The sequence below is a fragment of the Scylla paramamosain genome, chromosome 13, assembly GCF_035594125.1.
Source record: "Scylla paramamosain isolate STU-SP2022 chromosome 13, ASM3559412v1, whole genome shotgun sequence".
NCBI classification, from domain to species: domain Eukaryota; kingdom Metazoa; phylum Arthropoda; class Malacostraca; order Decapoda; family Portunidae; genus Scylla; species Scylla paramamosain.
In genome coordinates this window covers 3,052,566-3,075,025 of record NC_087163.1, presented here as the reverse complement: position 1 = coordinate 3,075,025, position 22,460 = coordinate 3,052,566, and the positions used below count along the sequence as shown (strand labels likewise).

At 35.2% G+C, this 22,460-nt stretch overlaps 1 protein-coding gene and 1 long non-coding RNA gene across 6 annotated transcripts; one reads left to right on the top strand and one right to left on the bottom strand.

Moving 5' to 3' along the window:
* Positions 1 to 527: 527 nt before the first annotated feature.
* Positions 528 to 21,730, bottom strand: LOC135106332 (secretory carrier-associated membrane protein 1-like). Of its 5 annotated transcripts, none has more exons than XM_064015247.1 (10): positions 21,572 to 21,730; positions 20,729 to 20,827; positions 18,373 to 18,525; positions 15,603 to 15,684; positions 13,091 to 13,219; positions 11,832 to 11,988; positions 10,984 to 11,085; positions 10,310 to 10,442; positions 4,366 to 4,565; positions 528 to 4,012 (listed from the first exon to the last, which is right to left on the bottom strand). In XM_064015247.1, the coding sequence occupies exons 1-9, from the start codon at positions 21,632 to 21,634 to the stop codon at positions 4,383 to 4,385; spliced, it is 1,101 nt and encodes a 366-aa protein (XP_063871317.1). In that variant the 5' UTR covers positions 21,635 to 21,730; the 3' UTR covers positions 528 to 4,012; positions 4,366 to 4,382. The 5 variants fall into 5 exon arrangements, with proteins under 5 accessions (XP_063871317.1, XP_063871316.1, XP_063871319.1 ...); XM_064015246.1 differs by having other exon boundaries at positions 4,376 to 4,565; XM_064015249.1 differs by lacking the exon at positions 10,310 to 10,442 and adding an exon at positions 8,697 to 8,826 and having other exon boundaries at positions 4,376 to 4,565.
* On the top strand, positions 4,775 to 6,575 carry LOC135106333 (uncharacterized). Its single transcript, XR_010271267.1, has 3 exons — positions 4,775 to 5,158; positions 5,504 to 5,637; positions 6,417 to 6,575. It is a non-coding gene; the product is annotated as an uncharacterized LOC135106333 (long non-coding RNA).
* Positions 21,731 to 22,460: the final 730 nt, after the last annotated feature.

The window sequence follows — 22,460 nt, the reverse complement described above, 5'->3', positions numbered from 1 at the left end:
ACGAAAAGAAATAAATAAACTAAAGATTCGAGCATATATATATATATATATATATATATATATATATATATATATATATATATATATATATATATATATATATATATATATATATATATATATATATATATATATATATATATATATATATATATTATACACAATGAAATAGTCAACATAATTACCAATAAAAGTCGTATCCATCATACTTACATACTTTTAGGTGAATTCAAAACTTTAAAGAATCACCATCGTGACTTCAACACGAAAAAGTTCGCACTTTTATTTGATATAAAGATGGTCGAATCTTTGAGACCTTCCATCCTCGGCACGCTGCATGAAAGATGATTGTATCAAGTGAACAAAATATTTAATTACCATTATACTGTTTGCCTTGTGTAAACCGATTCCTTCTGCTATAGAAAGAAGAGCTCTTTGGGAATGTACTTATCCCCTCACTCTCAGACTTACAAGCTGTGAGAATCGAGAAAACTCAGAAAGCTGGGTGTTGAAATAAAAAGCTCAAACACACTTACAATATACATATGTATATATATTTATATGATTTCGTCCATATTCCAAACTGATGTCTAGAAGTGGACAAATACACCCTGGACTGAAAGATACAAGAACCACCGACTTAGTAAACTACACCTTATTCCATCCTCATCATCACCATGTCTTTGCTCTGATTTTAGTTTAACATGTTACAGATTTTTTTCCTTTTTTTTTTTTTTTGTAAGACACAGTCATCATGCAATAGTGTGATTCTAAATTGAATTATGGTACTTGTAAACAGTAAATCAAAGTTGGACTTGGATTTATAAATATAAAGCATATGTTAACCTAAAGCTAAATGAGAAAGTCAGTCCCTACAAATATGATTTCAATATTACTCAAGAGCTTTCATGAGAATCACTCTTGTAGTTACTAAGTGACTCCTTGAACTCATTAACTCAGAGAGAGAGAGAGAGAGAGAGAGAGAGAGAGAGAGAGAGAGAGAGAGAGAGAGAGAGAGAGAGAGAGAGAGAGAGAGAGAGAGAGAGAGAGAGAGAGAGAGAGAGAGAGAAAAAAAAAAAACATATACAGTAGCAAAATTTATTTGTAAGTTATCAGCAGTAGATCTATTCTGGAAAATAGCTCCATGAACACTGCAATATGTACATTACTAGGGCAAACTGCTGCAATTACTATGCTCACACAAGCATCCATTACCAGTGAAGCCTCAATTTCTAAACTTTTCTACATACTGCTTTCCTTCATCATGAAGTTTAGTTTTTAAAGTTCATGGTCCTTCCATTCACAGATTCTGTTGAGTGAGGAATGAACATTCTGATCAAGTCATACGGACCACTTATGAGATGATAAAGTAGAGAAAAAAAAAAAATCAATGAATAGGCAATACAAAAGTAAATTTCCTGGAGAATTAATGTTAATATTTCATATAAATTATATCACAATAATTATTTTCCAATAACAAAAGTGCCTCATTAAGAAACACTATCATGCACAAGGTTGCCACAGAACAAAGGACAACTACAAGTCAACACAGGCACTTCCTTTCTGCATGTTAGTGTTGGGGCAGAACACGTGTATAAAAATAAATGCTACTTCACATAATGGCATGCAAGTAATGATAAAGTATTTCATGAGCAAAGGATAATCATATGCTGCAAGAACATTTCCACACCACAACCTCCATATCTTAAAACTGGCAACTGTCTTTCCACTTGAAATTCAATCTTTCCTCAAGCATCAACAATTCTTATGAGGAGGCTGCAGAGTAAGCAACACCAATAATTCCTAGGGCTATTACTCCAAAGTAATCACTGCCATCAGGTCTGTTTATATCCATGTTTACTCCAAAACTTTCATCCTTATACATGTTAAATTTTAAACAATTTTCATCTCATTCCCAAAATGTGCTTCTGTACAAACATGCAAGAAATACATAGCATCTTAGAAACACTAGTTTTTGACATATTTGCACAAAATGGAATGGGGCCATACTTTATCTATGTAGCAGCATTATCATAAAACTTGAAGTGCTCAGTTTTCTAGTATAAATCATCTTTATTCTATACCTTCACTCAGAACACTCAAAATTCGTGTTTTTTAGTTCGTAATCAAGCAATGACACAACTATCATATCATGCAAATCCAGTTTGTAATCTGGCTTATATTTTTCAGATAAGAAATAAATCAAAATCATAATTGTATGCCTTCAGACAATCTTGGCAATTGTACTAAATATAAATGGTCCAAGGATTATATATTTTGCAAAAGTATTATGTGAATTTTCTCTTCATATATTTATCCTCCCCAGCTTTTATTTATTATTCTTTTCGATGCAACATTTTGAAAATGATAATCATATCCAATAATTTGATTAAAACTATTTAAATTCAATATCATTTTTCTCTTACCATGAATCTCTCTCCCAATCATACCTGCATACTTCTATTTTATCTAACTTACCCTATGTAGTGACAAGTATGGTCAAAGGGACAATGTGATGACAACCTCTTAAGTACATACATTAAGGCCAAATACTCTGATTAAAATAGAGTCAGAAGAATCTGTCAATTATGAGCTAAAATGAACCACAAATTCACCTGCTTCCAAGCCAACAGGAACTGCAATCTGAAGCTGTGTACATGATTAAGTTGTGAAAAACGTAAATATAATCTACCTTGGTTGACAACAAATCCTCATTTAAAAGGAAAACAAGAGAGAGAGAGAGAGAGAGAGAGTTAAACCACAGTCTTCTAAACTCATAATACAGAGAGAGAGAGAGAGAGAGAGAGAGAGAGAGAGAGAGAGAGAGAGAGAGAGAGAGAGAGAGAGAGAGAGAGAGAGAGAGAGAGAGAGAGAGAGAGAGAGAGAGAGAGAGAGAGAGAGAGTTAAACCACAGTCTTCTAAACTCATAATACAAGATGCCCTTGATAAACCTTAGTGGTAGACTAGTATGAGAGGATAAATGGGATCTATACAACTCATCTATCTCTTGCATATCATAAAAAGTAATGATATACAAGGTTTGGACCTGGGAGAAGCTAATTATGGCCTCATGTGTCCCAGCAGTCATGTATGTCAACAAATGTGAGGGCATACTGATCTGTACAAAACTATGTCTCCCAAGCTGATGGAAATAAAATTGTGAAGAAGGTGAGATACGCACAGCACTTGACTTCTGGGCTCATCACATGGCACTATCTCTCAGGTAGTTTAGGACTTGGAACCTCATGCATTTCCACTCATAATAGCCAGAAATCATCCACTCACAGCCATCAGCAGCTACATTATCATTGTTAGCATCCCATATTATGGATCTATCTATTATCATTACATGTTTTTTTTTTATTATCATTGTTGAACTGCAGTATATATCACTTACAATATACAATAATTACCCATGATAAGGCTAAATAATTCAAAACTATCATACACCACTTAAATTTGACACAAGTATTATAAGAATCAATGTTAAACACTTTGCAAAGTATAAAAATAAATTACTAAAGCTCTCACATGATTTTCATCCACTATCACTTAACTGAAAATAATGAAGACCATATGCAAGCAAGCAAAAACAAGCATTAAAAGTTGGGTACATAGTGAACACTGCCTTGCAGATTTTCATCATATTTGAAATTAGTCTTGGTGACATCAAAAGATACTTCAAGATACTGCAGATTTCACATACACTTCCCTCATTCACAATTTTAGTATATACTGTATGTACATGAAAACAGCCATTATCTGCAACAAGGCAGTTAATCATATTCCTTCACTAGTCTGGCTTTCTTGTACATGGAAGGAAAGTATCAGTGGAAAAAAAAACTGCAGATTATTAATAAAAATCAGTTATGAACTCAATGCCCAAATGCATAAAAAAAAAAAAAAAAAAGACCAGAAAGAGTGATGAGTAGAGCATGTCTCTCAAGGAAAGGTTCAAGCCCCAGCACAGAATACCAGTTGCTCCTCAGCTCTCTTGTGCTCCTCTGTCCTCCTGAAAAGAAATAGTGCTCCTTATAATTTCCTTAACTATGATAAATATGAGAATATGAGAGTATGAGAAATGCTAGACATACATTATTCTTCCATTATTAAGAATTAGAAGGAAGCTGTAAATAAAGTCTTTTCAGCTTATGAACACTTTGAAAAATAAACTCGTAGATAAATTATGTTCATCTCAATGGAAATTGTGTTCATTGTTTATTAAATGTCATCATGAAAAATTCAAATCAGCTCCTACTCAGAACATGGGAATATAACACTACACACACATAATCCCAGTAGTTTGATTACATATCTTGGACAGAAAGAAAAGTTGTCAGGCTGACACACCTGGGAAATGCCTACCAGGACACACCTGCACTTTAGAAGCGAGGACTGGCAGAGTTAGCGCCTCCTGATGTGGCCTGGTTCATCTGATTACGTATAACTGCTGACGCTGCATTGGCTGTGGCAGTCTGCACGTGTTCATTCCTCATCACGCCTTGGGAAAATTCAGCCTGGGCCTTAGCAAAGCTGGCTCCTGTACTGCGGTAGATGCGATGGACCTGGACGAGTTACAAGACTGTGTAACCATCTCAACCACAAGTCAGGAAAATTGGTAACCTAAAACTTAGCACTAAAAATGAATCTAAGTAACTGGTCTTATTCTATACTGTCTTCATAAACATTTTGGTCTGAGAAGCTTGAAGACAGCATCAAATGTAATATATTTCTTCTTTTGTACTTATCTGACAAAAATACTTGTGAAGTATGAAAAGTGTAATTTTCTTGTATTTAATGTTGAGAAAGAACAAGAATAGAAATATGTTTTATCACTTTAAAACATATCTTTGAACAATGTCTTCAGATTTTACCTAAATGTCTCCTAAGTCCATAACCTAACATTATATCTACATTAGGATGTTTTCACTTAGCTGAAGTATATTAAGACTAGTGAATTCATAGTCCTCATGATAAAAGGCATCCAAACACAGAATGGGACACCAAGCTGAAGTAAAATTTGTGCAACACAAGCATGCAATGGGCAGAGAACAGTGAGCTACCACTGATGAGGGCTTATTCCAAAGAAAGCAACAACTCAAAATATTGCAAACAGCTGGGCAAAAGAACTTTACTCTCCTTTACATCATTTCACAAGGTATAAGATTTTACTTAGTAGGACAACCACTTAGTGAATTCTTGTACATATATAAAAAAAATTTATGATCCAAGTTCAATTCTTTACATATATTTATTCAAATTTTATTCAGTAGCTTTTAGGATGGTACGTCATTAACACATAATTATTTTATTATTCACATCCCTTTCATCAGCCTCTTCATCTGTAAAAATTTATATTACTGGCAGGTCTCCTTATCTACAAATATCCTGAGAAAATAACCTGCTTCTAAACATAAAACACAAATAAACTGGTATCTGTTTACTAGTTAATGAATTGCACTACAACAACATATGTGATATATTTAATTCTTTATCAATGCAGGAACCTCTATGTGAGAATACAAGATCAGTTGAAAAGTACCCAACCTTATTAATTCTCAGAGACCAGTTGGCGAGAGTGATGTCAAGTATAGCAGCAGACTGCTGTGCATGCATAATTTTCTGCAGCTTCACCAGGTGAGTGAATCAGTGTGCATGGTTGTGTAATATGTTCTTGTTGCATTCTATTTTGATACACAAAGATGGAATGTATTGAACAGCATTAGGAGTACTGTATCAAGCTTAGTGATCCTAAAGCTGAAACATTTCATAAAATTCAAAAGGCTTTCAGTAACAATGCTCAGGCAGTTGAATCAGTTAAAAAGTGGCCAAACTAGTTTAAAGACAGCTAAACCTCAGCTGACGATGACCAATGGTCTGATAAGCCATTAAGAACCTGGAATTTTTAACCATGAGGAATATCAAATGACTTTCCAAGAAATTATTTATAACACATGAATTAGCTATGATTCTACACATGCCTCATGAATATACAGAATGCCTGGATAATCTGTGCTCAAGCATCAAGCAGGACATGCTGGAGTACACCAACAATGATCCTGACTTCTTGAAGAATGTGATCCCTGATGATAAGTCTTGAGTAAATAGGTAGGATCCAGAAATCATGACTAGGTCATTTCAAAAGATGTCTCTTTTACTCCCAATGCCACACAAAAGTCAGGTAAAGAGCAAATTCATAAAGATGCTGACCATTTCTTTATGATAGTAGTGTTAGGCAACATGAAAACAAATTAGATGATCAAACTGTTAAAAATAGTATTTTCAGTAGGTTCTCTATTTTGTGATCCATTTGGATGCAAGAGACAGAATCTGTGGGAGTCACATAAGTGGAATTCCCACCATGATGCCCAAACTTATTCTTTACATCTGATCCACAATTTTCTTACATTTGCTAGGCTCCTTCTCTTCAGAAACTATTCATTGGGACTTCTGGCTTTTCCTTGTACTGAAAATGGCATTGAAAGACTCCTGATGTGAGAGCCACAGCACAGAAGGAAGCCATTAAAAATTGGAGATCCAGAAATATTTCCAGCAAAGGTGCGTAGGTAATCAGAAAGAGCTTACTCCAAAAAGAGATTAGAAATGAAACCAAAAATAATAAGGTACTTTTTTTCACTTCCAGTCTATGGTTAGATACTTTTGAAAAAACCTTGTATGTGCAACTGTTAATATGCATATAAAACATCATAATGTTTTCACTTTATACAAACAGTTTCATGTGCAAAACTACCCCAACAAGCTTGAATGACCTTTGTTAAGTGATGACATCAAATTTCACTACAGAATAGTTTCTTACATATCAACCAAAGCAAATACAAATACTGGCAAATGGCTATTTGGTTCACCTCCAGTTACCATTTTTCTTATCATATAATGTTACAGTGTTTATCATGATTGATTACTAACAATAAAAAAATATAAATTAAAATATACTTCAAAGCAAAATGCATGCCCTTAGTATTCTACAAATAAAAATAAAATAAATGTAAATTTGTTAACTATTGTCCAAACAATTGGTAATATCTTATGTATTTACGTGAATGTAATTTGCTATCAAACTGATATCTCCCACCTACCCAGATAATGGCGTAAACCATGGCAGCAGCCACGACTGATGCAGCAGTAGCTATCAGGACCAAGAACACGCCCAGACCAGTGTAGCCACTAGAGAATGCTTTACCCACAGTCACCCAGCCGCTGTCATCACAACAGTGTGGCATAATTAGCAAGGATATAGAAAGAATTACAGCAGCCCCAGGACATCCACTCTCGGCCACTGCTCATGATTGTGCTTTGCAGTTACTTCATTTTACTGACACATTTATGCCCAAAGCACAAGTAAAGCCTTAACTAACTGATAATCTTATGGAGAGAGAGAGAGAGAGAGAGAGAGAGAGAGAGAGAGAGAGAGAGAGAGAGAGAGAGAGAGAGAGAGAGAGAGAGAGAGAGAGAGAGAGAGAGAGAGAGAGAGAGAGAGAGAGAGAGAGAGAGAGAGAGAGAGAGAGAGAGAGAGAGAAAAAACTCATCATATAAATTACCCATGACAAAAAATACTTGGTTAATACTTTTTTGGGGGGAGAAAACTGTAAAGCAAAATTTAACAATGGAGATTCTTAAAAAGTTGTGACCAAGAAAGTGCTACAAGCAGCTCATGAACAACAGCCATTTGATATTTTCTACTTTCTTTGGAAGCTATACTAAATAAAAATATTATATTCAGTGACTTATGAAAGCAAGCAAAGAGCAAAGAAGTAATAAAAATTAATGTTAATTATTATCAGTGGGGAAAAATCTAAATAAATTGCTTGCAAATTCATGATTAATTAATTAAAAATTTCTGCACAAAGGTTATCATCATGCCAAAGTCATATCTATGACTGATAAATAAATCCACTTTCCCCACACAGCTGATGTGTTTATCTGGTTGACACAGTGAAGGAGTGTCCTTATAAGTGAATCTGAGAGAATTAGTCTATTGTTTCCTTATAGAAGATTTTCAAAGTGAGGAATGACATTAAAAACTCATGAAACTGTAAAATCTGTTAAACATGTTCATGGCTTGAAATGTAAAAATAATTTGTGAAAAAAAGGGATAATTAATGCCTGAATGTAACAAATAAACATAAGATGTATAAACAGCAAAATATAATGACAAATTAATATTTTAATACAGGTTTCACCCTGAGATATCTGATAAAAGCAAATGTGAATGGGCAACTAAAAGGTAAAAAAGAAAATGGATGGACAGCTGAATGTTATGGTTTGTGTAGTGCATGTCTGGAGATAATTTAATTTCCTATTTTCAGTGTTAGGATGCTGTTTACTCTTAAAGCAATTAGAAGCTTCTCCAGCATCAGCACCAGCACCATCACTATTACCACCACCACTATTACTGTCATTGCCACCACAACCACCACCACCACCACCACCACCCAATCAAAATAAAAAATCCCAAGGCAAAAAAAGTTAAGTCATCACTAATGAGTGAAGCAGAAACTGCACATATTAACAGAAAATTGTTAATAATTTATGCACTGCAGAAGAAGGCAGCAAAAATCAGTCTTGTGATAGCTCCACAATAACACCCTGAAATTCAGCCCTTATGTAAAAATTATTGTCAACACAACAAAACTAAAAAGAATAAGTTAATTCCTATGTCTGTGTCATATGATTACCTTGGTGATGGTCACAAAATCTAACAGTGCCAGAACAATCCAACCTGAGGCAATCAGCAGCACAATTGCCCCAACCACCTTTGGGGAAACACCCTCGTAGTTGATGCTCATCAGGCCATTTAACACACCACTGTTGAAGACTCACTGATGAAATATGGCCTTACACTGCTAATTTAAGCTAAACACACAGACAATCTATACTGTGACTATTTCTTGTTCTGGTATTTAAAAATATTTTATTTCTGCCGTTAGACAAACTGTTACAGCAGATTTTTCTTTAACAATCATATAAAAAACAAATAAATAAAATAATTAAATAAAAATAAACAAATAAACAACACACACACACACACACACACACACACAACTGAGCTATTCGTGAAGGTTAACATAGTGTATACTGAGAAGAAAGCAGTGCATTCCTTAGCACTTATTTTTCTACATGTAAATTTCAAATCAGCATAATCTTAAAATATTCAATGATATTTCCAACTCTTTCAAGAGGGCTCATTTTATGGCTTTTTTCCACAGAAACAATGAATTAATGGAAGCATCACATTGTTAAACATCAAATTTCTAATAAGTTTTCACCATTATGTGGTGATAATAGTGTCATATAAAAATACTATGGTTTCCTTAATGCCAGAGCATTTCACTAACACCTGCCTTCACTAGTTATGCTAGGAATACCCCACTTTTAGTTCTGCATTAAGTAAGTTTATGGCCCACTGTTTGAAACGAAATAAACTTGCAAATAAGATGTAGATGGCTTCATGCTACACAATCCAACTTTTCCATGCCTATTTTAAGCAAATCTGCATCTAAGGAAAGAACATGGTTAGGACAGTGGTTAAAGGGGTGCTAAATTCAAACTGGGTGTGAGGAAGCATACGACATGCATTTATCATTATCATAAGGTTTAGAAGTTACTAGTTTTTAGTAGCTTAACATAAAAAAGTGGCACAGGACTTCCATTTAACTTTCACTAAGTAATGCAGAAGGAAACCAGACAGGTCAGCAAAACAGCATGTAATACAATGAAACATTGTGTTCAAATGTGTCGAATTTCTCATTACTCCCTTCCTTTCCAAATTCTCGTGAGCTATTTCAATCTTACGTACATTTCATAACTTCAATACCAATGTAATGATCCATCCTAATTTGTCTTCAATAACCAATGTATTATTGAAGCATCTCTCCAACTACAGGAAGGCACTGGGAAACAAGCATGCGACATGATAACTGTGGTCTTAGTCCTGGCTGATCTACTGGAGAGAGAGAGAGAGAGAGAGAGAGAGAGTGAGAGAGAGAGAGAGAGAGAGAGAGAGAGAGAGGAAGAGAGAGAGAGAGAGAGAGAGAGAGAGAGAGAGAGAGAGAGAGAGAGAGAGAGAGAGAGAGAGAGAGAGAGAGAGAGAGAGAGAGAGAGAGAGAGAGAGAGAGAGAGAGAGAGAGAGAGAGAGAGAGAGAGAGAGAGAGAGAGAGAGAGAGAGAAAATGTGGGAGGGAGGGAGGGAGGAAGGGAAGAGGGAGAAACACACAGATGAACGAGATGATGCTCCGAGCCACCATCATTCAGCCTGACCCAGCCAGAATCCATAACCTGCCTAGACCTACCTTAATGAGGAGGATGGCATCAATAGCAGCCACTGTTGCAAAACCCAGAGCGATCATGAACACAATGATCCCAACTATATAATTGGCTGGGGCATTGTCGGTGGCCAAAGTGGATAGTCCCAGGATGAAGCCGCTGGTAACAGATTGGTTTATGACACCAAGCAAAGAAAGGTAAACATTATATTTCATGAACACTGCCAAAACAAAGTTATTCCTAATAACTACAGTTGAAGATATCTGGATTTATTTTACTTTGCCAGATATATTAACTTATACTGATTGTTTATGTGGAAAAACTTAATTTGGAAATATTTAACTACTGAAATAAATATCTTAGGCACCTCCTTTTGAGGTGGAATTCAAGTCCTTAAGTTTTATAACTTCCTTTCTAGTTGTCTTATGAAAACTTGTAACACGTTTTCCAGTACTTTATATGAAATAAAATGAACAAGCATAGAAAAGGACATTATGTAACCAAAGGACTCAACATAATTACTTTGGCAATGAAAACTTACAGAAAACTGAGACTAAATGTAAATAGTTGAACTACTGCAGCATCTCAACCTATTAAAGCTGTCAAAAAATACTTCTGAGCTGTGAATGTCTCCCTAAAACTTCTCACTTCTAAAAGTAGTTTTAAAAATTCACAGAGATGAAAAGCAAAAGTGACTTACCAGCTTCCCATAGAAGGAATTCCAATGGCATTAATTATGCTCACGATCAGTTGGAAGGAGAAGACAAAGAAAAACACCATGAAGTTGAAGGAACTGTCACTCCTGGAAGAGTTCAGGGTAACCTTACTGCTGTGGTTCACAAATTAAGCAAACAATACTTCAATATGAAACTAGCAAAGTGAAATATTAGATTAGACTCTATGTCAGTGATTATATTAATAAGTTTAGGCAAAAAGTGAAAATCTGACTACCAACATTGTTTTGTACAACTTAATCTTTCTTACAACAAAATAAATAATAAAAACAGCAAACTTCTTTGATAATCTGAAAACCAAGCCAATACAAGTTTTTAGAAGATTTTCAAAATTTAAAAAAAACATGATAATTTTCTAAAAAAAAAAAAAAAAAAAAAAAATATATATATATATATATATATATATATATATATATATATATATATATATATATATATATATATATATATATATATATATATATATATATAATCATTCTCCATCATTACTGTCAAATTTCTTCTTGGATGTCCACTACAACAAGTCATTGTGATAAAAATACTTCAAAGATAATTCCATACATAACTCTCATTAAGGTGCATCACTCCTTGTCCCCTAGCCTTTATAGATTCACTCTTTTCCTCATAGACAAGTGTGTGTATCTACTTCTCATTAATGGCCTTTACTCCACTCTTAAATAACTCTGTCTTCATATTACATTGTTATGTACACACCTCATCTTTTCATCTATTCACTCCTGTCTTTTTTCTAAAATCTATTGTAATTTCATGAAAGATTAAAAGAAATAATAAAACATCAAAAGTTATTCAATACCTGAATGCCTTATAGATTGGCCTGAACCAGCAGACATATGAGAATGGTGTGAAGAGGGCAAAGTAAACTATGGCCAGGCCAAATGTTGCACCATCCGCTAGGGCAATGAACATGCCCAGTCCCCCAAGTATGTTCAACATCAGCATCAGCACATGAACTGGAACACCACAAGACTAAAATTAGTATATACAAAAGAAAGAGTTGGATTTTTTGCATGAAACACAAACTTTCCACTGCCTGCACTTTTCTCATGTCAGGAAGTCAGGAAAAAGGAAACAACCCAGTCTGCATGAAAAGTTACAACACAAGATTCTGGGGTTGTGCTTTATATGAGACCATAAAAATGTAGGAAACTTTAACTCTATGTAGAACTTACCATTTTCTTTTATTTGCTTATTTCTGGAGCACCTCACTATAATAACCATCCTTACACTAATTACAGGGTGCCCCCCACCACCACCACCACAACCAAAAAAAAAAAAAAAAAAAAAAAAAAAAAAAAAAAAAAAAAAAAAAAAAAAACATATTTTACCACATATTTTACTGTGCAGTTGCCCACAGAAAGAATTTTAAACACCACATCTCACATTTGTGCTTTTGTTCTGTTTTAACAATGTTTCTGTTAACTTAACTGTTTTTTTGTTTTCATCAATTAAATAAAATGTACCAGACTTCCTGGTTTTGAGTGAAGCACCCTGTAGTACATGCATTTAAGTAAGAGGCCAATCCAAATATTACAGAAACCAAGAAATTACTTGTGAATCTCAAAACTAAGTCGTCTTCTTGTCAAAGTTGTCAGCATCTACTGATATCAGGGAGAGATCCCACTCTGCTGTTAGATAATTCCAGATGTTTGTAGCAGCTTTTAAGTAAGGTAAATGTACAAAGTGTGTGTTGTGACCAGAGAGAGAGAGAGAGAGAGGGAGAGAGGGAGAGAGGGAGAGAGAGAGAGAGAGAGAGAGAGAGAGAGAGAGAGAGAGAGAGAGGAGAGAGAGAGAGAGAGAGAGAGAGAGAGAGAGAGAGAGAGAGAGAGAGAGAGAGAGAGCTACAGCTACAGTTACTGAATAATTATATGTGAAAAGTATTTCATACAGATGAGTGATGGGAGTAAGTAGTTTTGATAGACTCACCAACATGCCTCATACCAAGTGGTATTAGTTTTATGATTTATTCTGTCTCTTCCCATTTTAATTCATATAACTAAGACAAACCATGTTTGTGTAAATTCACACCATTAATCTCAAAAAAGACATACATACACATCCACAGATAGTAGAGCATGCGGACTATTTTCTGGAACTCCAAAGGAATATCAACATTGATGTCTTGGTAGAAGCAGGGTCCCACAGGGCAAAAAGATGGCAATGGTGGCCAGTTATCTTGTCGCGCTGAAACCAAATAGCATAATTTAATCTTAAGTATCTAAGCTAACATTTTGTAATCTTACTATAATACCATTGATACTGTTGCTGAAATATGTTCTTCAAGGCACATCATATTCCAACAAACAACAAAGAAAATAAATCCAGTTGGAGATTTGGCACAGATAATGTATTGGTAATGATGAACTACTAAGAACTGATTTTGAATAAACAACATACTTATATTGTCTAGCGTCAATGCTAAAGGAGCTGATGTGTCCCTCCGATCAAAGGAGATCTTCAAAGATTTCTTGTTGGGGTCCTGACTAGAGGCAGCACCTTGATAATTAGCTACATGGTACAGCTTATCATCTTCTGGATCTATGTGTCTGCTTAGATTATTAGAGAGAATTCTAGCTTCTGCCACTGGAAAGTGTTGCTCACTCTGTTCATTGGTGTTAGTGCTGTAGTGTTGCTGACTGTGTGTGATGATACTCTGGGACTCGATTGGCTTTTCGGCTGACTGTTTGCTCCCCATCCTTCAACATAATACCGTACTCTTTCTATGGAGATATAATGTCTCTTTTTTTTTCTGCACTTTGCTCCTTGGAAATAAGCTCCAACGTCACTATCACACCATGATTTAAGTGGCTCTAAAACTGTCCTTTCTATATCGAAATACACAATTATCTAAAACTGTCAGCTTCCTAACAGTGATCACTACTAAGGATGGTTGGCAAGTGTTGGTGTGCCGGTTAATGGTGCTATACAGGTGTTGGTCTCACCTGATCCAACAGTTACCAGATACTTCTTTCTTTACATTCTAGTCAAGAACATATTCGATGTTTACTTTTCATTGATAATTATAAACTATTTTTCTAACAGACAAAAATTCCTCATGAAAACAAGTAGTTGAGACAAGGCATACATGTACACTCACACCCACAAGCACTCCCTCACATCTTAAAACTTAAAAATGATAATCCTTACATTTATACTCAAACCCACAAGCATTCTCTCATATCTTTAACATTTAATAATCTAATAATCTAATGTTCTGTATGCAAAGCTGAGATTCCCCTAAAGGGAGTTTCTAAGGGAATGCTCTAATCTCATCATAAGAATAAGGTTAGAGGAAGAGTTAATAATAAAAATAATGAAGTAATTATATTGATCTATATCTACATACCAGGCCAGCAATTCCACATGGGATGAACCAGGCAAGGCACAACAAATTTACACTCTAAGCCCCATTAACCCCTAGTGGAAGGGGAGTCTCATGGCTTACCATACTATACTCCAGGAGTCCAGGCATGGCACAGCTGGCCACATTCGTCCACAGCAATGCCCAGTAGCATACACTGGTTTACTCTTGCCCTTCATAATGAGACTGTTCCCTTCCCTGCACCTATTCCAACCCTGAGACCACAGCAGATGCAGGGTACTTTCTACGGAGTACCCTACACTAAAACTAGGTCCATACGCCAATGGGGCCTGTCAAGTGCGCCCACACCCCCTCCCAGTGGTCAACAAGACAGTCATTTTCATTCACTCAACACTGTCACCCTCCATTCACTTCTATCATGCACAATTACTGAAGTTTGTTGCATGGTCAGTCCTCTCTAATTAAGTGCTTTCTTCACACAATTCATCAACTCCTGGCATGGCCTTTCTCTTATCCTTTTGTCATTTACATCTGACTGCATTATTCTCCTTACTAGTTTACTATCCTCCATTCTCTCTCTACATCCCCAAACCATCTTAACACACAATGATCTGCCTGTCCAGCCAACTCTCCCAAAATACCAGTTCTTCTTACCTTCAAATTTCTTATTTTATCCCTCCATGTTACTCAACGCATACTACTCAAACACTTCAGGGAAAACACTACATAACAGCAATAATAATAATAATAGTAATAATAGTAATAATAAAATAATAGTAGTAATAATAATAATAATAATAATAATAATAATAATAATAATAATAATAATAATAATAATAATAATAATAATAATAATTATTATTATTATTAGAATAAAATTACAATGATGATAGCATCACTCAACACTCCTGGATTATCTCACATTTCTGATCATTACTATCAGCCATTATTGCATCACCACTCAGCACCTCCAGTACCAATCATTACTCATCAACACAAATGTACCTCCTTCAAACTCCACAACATGGCCATTGTTTCCTCAATCCCCCTGCTATCACCAACAATCGTTTTCCCACCACCAACTTTTACCCCTGGAAAACTTCTACCAGGACTGTACAGATTCAACACAAAGTACTTATTTCATGCCATAATATTTTCACAACATTGACAAAACACTGCCACCTGTATTTAGCATTCTATTCCATGTTAGAAGTTGTTTAGCATAGCAAACTTTCCAATACCTACCTGCTCCAGCTCCAGCATTCTTCAGCTCTTCTTCCTTCCGGGCCAATTCTTCAGCTTTCTTCTCAAGTTCTTCCTGCCGTCTCTGTAAGCATCCATAGGGCACTTGTTAGTTGCTGTGCACTTTATATAATTTCAAGATTACAGTGCTATTTGCAAACCATGACAATGCAACCATAAGAAGGCTCCATGCAAAGCAAAAGCCATATTGGTGCATATATAACAAACAGGTTGTCAAGCTACTGCTGCAAACTGAAAAATACAGAGTGGATATAGCATTAACTTCTACAAGATCAAAGCTTAAACCATGGTAAAATATTACTTAGAGCAGTGTCACCTTAGCTCTTTGAGAAATATCTTCCTAACATCTTAAGTCTGAAACCACTTCCAGGAGTGAGGCCCTTTTAGAATATGACTATCTTCAGTGTCAAATTTTTTTTTCCCCATAATTCAAAGACTAACATATAAATATAAAGCTAGATCTTTCCTTTCCTCCTGTAAAACTGCAAGGTTGGTTCATGTGAAGAACCCCTCCACCAGCAATAAATAAGACAGTTAGGTAAGACCATGATTAAGGTTTCCTTGCTAATAATACAGCTCAAGTAATTATTCAGCTTGTACAACTACCATGGATCATCAGAAGAGTACTGTGTTGGGTTAATTGTTTTTGTTTATGATTGGTTTGGCACAAACATTCCAGTGGGTCTGGCCATGCTCCCTCACTCTTAGATACCATTTTGTAGCAACTCCTGCTCAAAATATCATTATGCTAGCTGACTGGAATGCATCCATGTTTGACTAAATTGGCATATTTTTTCTTTATATATATATATATATATATATATATATATATATATATATATATATATATATATATATATATATATATATATATATATATATATATCTGGTATACCTGGTGGTATTCTTTATTAATAAAAAAACATTATTAAGATAATGATGAGTTCTGTCCTTCCAGAGATCTTTTACTATCAGTAATGCATGTCATTAGCATTGGAATTACTCTGTCAGTGTTAAAAATATTCAATGTTAATTAAGTTAAAAACAACTGTGTGAGTTTCTTGGATGCAAGTGAATTCCACCATCGGAAAGAGACACACGCATACATATGCACACATGCACAAGCATGCACGAACATATGCGCACACACACGCACGCACACACGCATGCATGCACACACACACACACACACACACACACACACACATAAAGAACATAATGTATATGAAAAAAAAAAAAATAATAAAATAAAATAATAATAATTCTCCCCATACTGAGTAAAGCAATTATTATTGCAGTAGTCAATAATGACTTCTAAATACAAGCTACATTTTTTTATGATCCTCTTAAACACAGTATCCTTGTTGCAGCAGCATTTTCCCACCACTTGAGTCCTTCCATCCACATTCTTATATGATATCACTATCACTGATATGATAGTCATTTTAATAACTTATCCTTCACAAACAGGCAACATGAGGGCTTTTCTTATGCATATTGTTTGCTGTGACTAAGTGGTAGTGAGGAAGCTGAAATGCAACTAAATGAGTTATTCACTACATTTTACTGAGAAACATGACTGAATAAATTCCCTTATCCTATTTAAGTTTTCACTGACCTCAAATTTTCCCATCTTTAAGTATTTACACTTTCTATCTATTTCTCAAGATCAAAGCTTAAGTTTTCCACACAGCATGCAAAATCAAAGCCACACTCAACAAGCTCAATGTACAGAAGTGCAAAAAACAACATATGAAAACTTCAAGCAAAACACAGATTACACATAAAAGAACATATAAGTAATAAAAAGGAAATTAACAAAATTACCATAAAGAAAGTTTCCTTTACTCAAGCTAGGAATGCAAATTCTTATATTAAGTGACTATGTGATTCATAAACTCACAAAGGGCTGAATGCATTTGGATCATACCTGCTAGTTGTGCAGGTAAATATAGCACATCATCCATTCAATCATTCACTCTCATTTACCAACATCAAAGTTATGTGAATCTCAAACCAGAGAGTATAAGGAATAGGTGTGCATAAGAGATTATTCACTCGTGTGATGAAGTGTCATGCAGGAATTAAGTTACCATACAACTCTTGTAGTGCATTAAGCATCGAACCACTGCCCTCTCAGCATTAACATTATATGATCTTTGTGAGTGTGGGTGGCTGCTCTTCATAGCATTATGTTCTCACCTTCAATTCCTGATGATCACAAAAAACAGAGACAAGAAAGCACGTATCACTCTCTTTTTCTATCAAGGCATTAAAAATCCCACTTATATCAATCATGAAGACAATTTTCATATATCAGAAATCTTATTGAGCTCTGGTGGTCTTTGCTGAATGTGTACTGAAGCAGTAACATCAAATACAAAATAAGTTATGGCAAAATTAATGTGAAAATGAGGATATTTTAGTGACCAAAAAGAAATTAATGAAGCAAATAAAGAACAGTGCAGCAGCAAGATAAACAACACATCCTTCCATAAAAGTCTGACAAATCTATCCATCTGTATGGCACCACAAATACAGATAGTTTTATCCTCTTGGTGTACAGATTTGCTTAAATTAGTTAGCTACAAAATCAAGCTTAAATATGTACCATCATAGAAGGCAGGAATCTAAATAATGTGTAACCCCAATATTACGACGTCATTATCATCATTATTGTTCAGAAATTCTAAGCTGCTTGCTGTGAGATGGTGAGTTATTTAGAGCAATACAACACCATATGAACACGTACCTGAAACTCAGCTGTGGTGACCTGCTGTTGGGCAGAGGGTGTGTAGGCAGGTGGGTTCGCAGGTGTGGGTGTGGGGTTGACTACCGCAGGCTGATTGGTCACACCCACTGTCGGCTGCACATAGGTGGGAGGATTTCCTGCATTGCCAATCTGCTATAAAATGAAGAGAGGTATTCTTATCAATAAATTCAGAACTTATTTAATTTATACTATCCTTAGTTATAACAAACAAACTGAATAGAAGAATGAAAAATGAGATAAGAGAAAAGCTTGAGTGGATCCATGTCAGAACAGTAAAGCTGAACAACTTCATCAAAACCTTATAATACAATGCTACAAGACATTAAACACCTAAAATGTGATTCTAGGAGAAAGCACTATGAGCCAATTTATGGCTTGCAATGTCCTTCAGCCAATCTCATCACAGCTTATCTCAATTAACTGCTACTGATACTTAAATGCTTCTGATGTGAATTTAGCTCCTTAACTGAGAATATACGTTAATTTTCCTATTCTAAAATTCTGAATAGGCATTTTGATTAGAAGATGGGGGTAATAGATAATTATTAATAATGTATAAGTGTGACTGAATTTAATATATTTCATGATCCACAGAACATGCCTGAAGCCTTAACAACCAGATATGAATGACTAATATGCACTGACATATCTGACTGAGGTGAGGGATTACTAAATCATTGTCAGAGCACAGTTTGGTTTCATTAATGCAACAGGAGAAAGCTCTGAACAACAAAAACAAATTGATAAAACAGCTAGACCAAGAAGTATCATTATATCAATAACACAATCAAGATTATAAACTCTCCTAATCTGCTCAAGCAGTTATAGATTCTATCTTGACAAACAACATTTGCTAACCACACATGTTTTCTGAATCCAGTATGAAAATCTCAAGTCACTAGAGAGGGAGATGCTACCCATCCTTTCTTCTTCCCTCTTTTTTTTTTTTTTTTTTAAGAAAGCATTAGTAAGTGTTAGTTTTCCTAAAATTAGGCAATCTCCTAAATTGCACAATGACTACCATTGCTGATCAAATCCCCTGCATTGTAAAGTTACACATCAGCTTCTACATTCATCTCATCATGTAAAATGGCCTGTTCTAATTTTTTACTACAAAACACAACACTAATAACAACACATTGTGAGAGTATAGCCAACAACAGGAGTGCAGGAAATTATTCCCACCATGAGTGTGTGATCAACACACATGATAAAGATAAGCTTATCTCTCATATCAGATTGAGAGTGAAGCAACTTACTTTCTCAGAGGCAACAGAAGGTTACCTTCAAAATCTTTGAAAGAGCCAAAGAATGTTTATTTATCTTTCTATATACCAGGATGATTTGTCAATGGTAACTATCTATCTATCTATCTATCTATCCATATATATATATATATATATATATATATATATATATATATATATATATATATATATATATATATATATATATATATATATATAAATAAAACACACACACACACACACACACACACACACACACACATTAAGCTAACAGTCCCCTTGAAGAAAAATGGCACAGACCTGTCTGAATGTTAGAATAAAAATACAAAGAAAAAAGTCTTTGGTCCCTCATTCCATTTTCTTATGTTATGTCTTATGGAAATTGGAGAATATAGAGGTAGTATTGTCTCAAATTGGCTGCAAAGTGTGGGGCCAAGGTGTGTGCCCTTACTGCATGGAAGAAATAAAGTAAATTAATCTAATTACCACTTTCTTTATAGCTAAATATATTTTCATCAGTACCACTCCATATTGGCTGCTAAGAGACTTTGTAATTCTAGAACTGGTAAACCTTAAAAGTATAATTCAATATCTTATATTAAATTAAGACAAATCCAAAGTATTCTTTGGTACTTAACCTTATACAATAGGACTGCATCCCTCCCTCCTCCTAATAAGCTCAGGGAACTGGCTGTGGGTTTACAGGATGGGAAGGCAAACATGTACTACTTTATAAATTCCTCTGTAAAGACATGATAACTGCCATATGTCAATATTTTGGTCATATAATGGTGGAGGACTTTTCTAAATCTAATTGTATATTTTACCTCTGCCAGTCTCTTCCTGTGCACAATCTTGTGGACTTGTTTTCAGAGCAGAAATGACAACAGGGAGATTTCTATATTCTAAGCCCTACTACTGCACTCTGCAAATTATTTTCTCTACCTATAAATTTTCTATAATGTTATGCACTTGTGTATAGTGTCTGTTCCACTCAAATCATGTGTGGTCCTAAGTACATGTTTCCTATTCATTTCATACCAAGGATTCTCCTAAACATACTGCAGATGTGTTAACAAATTACTTACTGTGGTTGGAACATTTTGGGTAGGTGGCTTGCCACTGAATGGGTCATACTCCTCCAAGCCACTTGTTGTGTTGCGAGTGGCTTGCTGGATGGAAGGTTCCTGTTGGAGAATTACAAAATTGCATGCATGATCTTGATGAATAATTGTAGAGAACAAATCAATAATTACTAGGGCTAGTATTAGTGTCTGCTTTTAATGCATACACACTCTGATTTGTTGAAGCTTGTATAGATGATAATTATATCCTGTTACAATATATTATATCCTCTTTCAAGTTAATGAATATTTTTTTAATACAACATACATGGGATCTTTAATCAATTATACCTAGAATCGGGTATTTTTCATGACGTCTAAACGATAAACAACATATATCAACGTGAGGAATATAAGCACTGTCCAAATAAGGCACATTCTTATGCTCTGCCTACGCTTCCCTACTATTCCCCGGGCCTCATGAAAACAATGCAATCAGTACACAGCAACAATGAAGTGCTGTTCTACTATGAGAAGGCGACACCGGAACTTCCCCCCCTACGGTTTCGGTGCGCCTACACAATTTTCTCGTGGCCGGGGGAGAGTTTAAGGGACTTGAAACATCATCTCTGCACATATACACGCTGCGATTGAGGCCCACATGAAAACAGCACGGTGGTTATGTGACATCACGAAGGGAAAGTAAAGAAAGCAGGGTGACATCACAAGCTGCCGCTGCCTCGTCATATGACAAGTGCAGTCCCATACAGCTGCTGCGGGCCGGGGAGTTTTCGCCTCTTTCCTCCTCCACAAGTCACTGAAGGCGTCACAAAGCCGCCACCCACCAGCTGCACTCTTAACACTCACCGAGAAAGGGTCTGCGAAGGGGTTGTCGTCGAAGTTTGACATTGTGCTTGAATTGTGTGTCATAAAGGAGACATCCACAGGCTCTTTTCGATCTGTTGTGGCCGCTCACTGTTGCCACCACGAGCCTCACTCCTTCTACCCTCCCTCTCTTCCTGCAACATCACTTTCTTCTGTTTTTTCTTTTTTTTCTTTTCTTTACTTTCACTATCCTGCTTTTTATCTTTGATAATTATTAAGATAAATAATTAACCACTATCTTTTTTCACCGTTTCTTTTTTGTTTATTCAATCTTCTACGGCAACAAAATTTTACCAAATTTCAATAGCTGATATTGTAATGTAGATAGTCAAGTAAAATCAAATTGTTATGAAATGTATACAATAGTTACAGATGATATTTGCCACACTAATAATTTGACCAGATTGATAAAAGCAGATGATATTCGAGCACTACTATTGCTTCTTTACTCTTCTCGATTTAACTTAACAATAGTTTATGAAACAATGATGCAAACGCAAAAGACATACAATAAATGTAACTCAAACGTGCAGTAGTCTAATATAAAAACCAAAACATCATCAAAGTACTGCGTCAAAATTTTATAATCTACGTGCACAACTATTGAGGTCAAATTCGAAGTTGGCAATAATAAGTGAAAATGGTTCACACGATTTTCAGATAATTTAAACAAAAGAGCATCACTATCTGGTTCCCGTGCCGTCTCATGATTGCCAGGAAGTACTTGAGTCTTAATATACAAAGGTGCTTATCATATTGTTGAGTACAAACCTGCTTCCTCATATCTGCCGTATCACAATGTAACACCAACTCGTTTCTCAGGTGTTGTTATTTTATAACAAAATATACAGAAGAGAGAAAAACAACGCAT

What these genes read in the sequence shown, in the direction of transcription:
- LOC135106332 (XM_064015247.1), bottom strand. Translation starts at nt 21,634, where the DNA reads ATGACACACAATTCAAGCACAATGTCAAACTTCGACGACAACCCCTTC. An exon ending in CCTTCGCAGACCCTTTCTCG is followed by an intron (nt 20,828 to 21,571) that starts GTGAGTGTTAAG and finishes ATTCTCCAACAG; the next exon opens with GAACCTTCCATCCAGCAAGC. An exon ending in ATGCCATCCTCCTCATTAAG is followed by an intron (nt 4,566 to 10,309) that starts GTAGGTCTAGGC and finishes TAACTCGTCCAG; the next exon opens with GTCCATCGCATCTACCGCAG.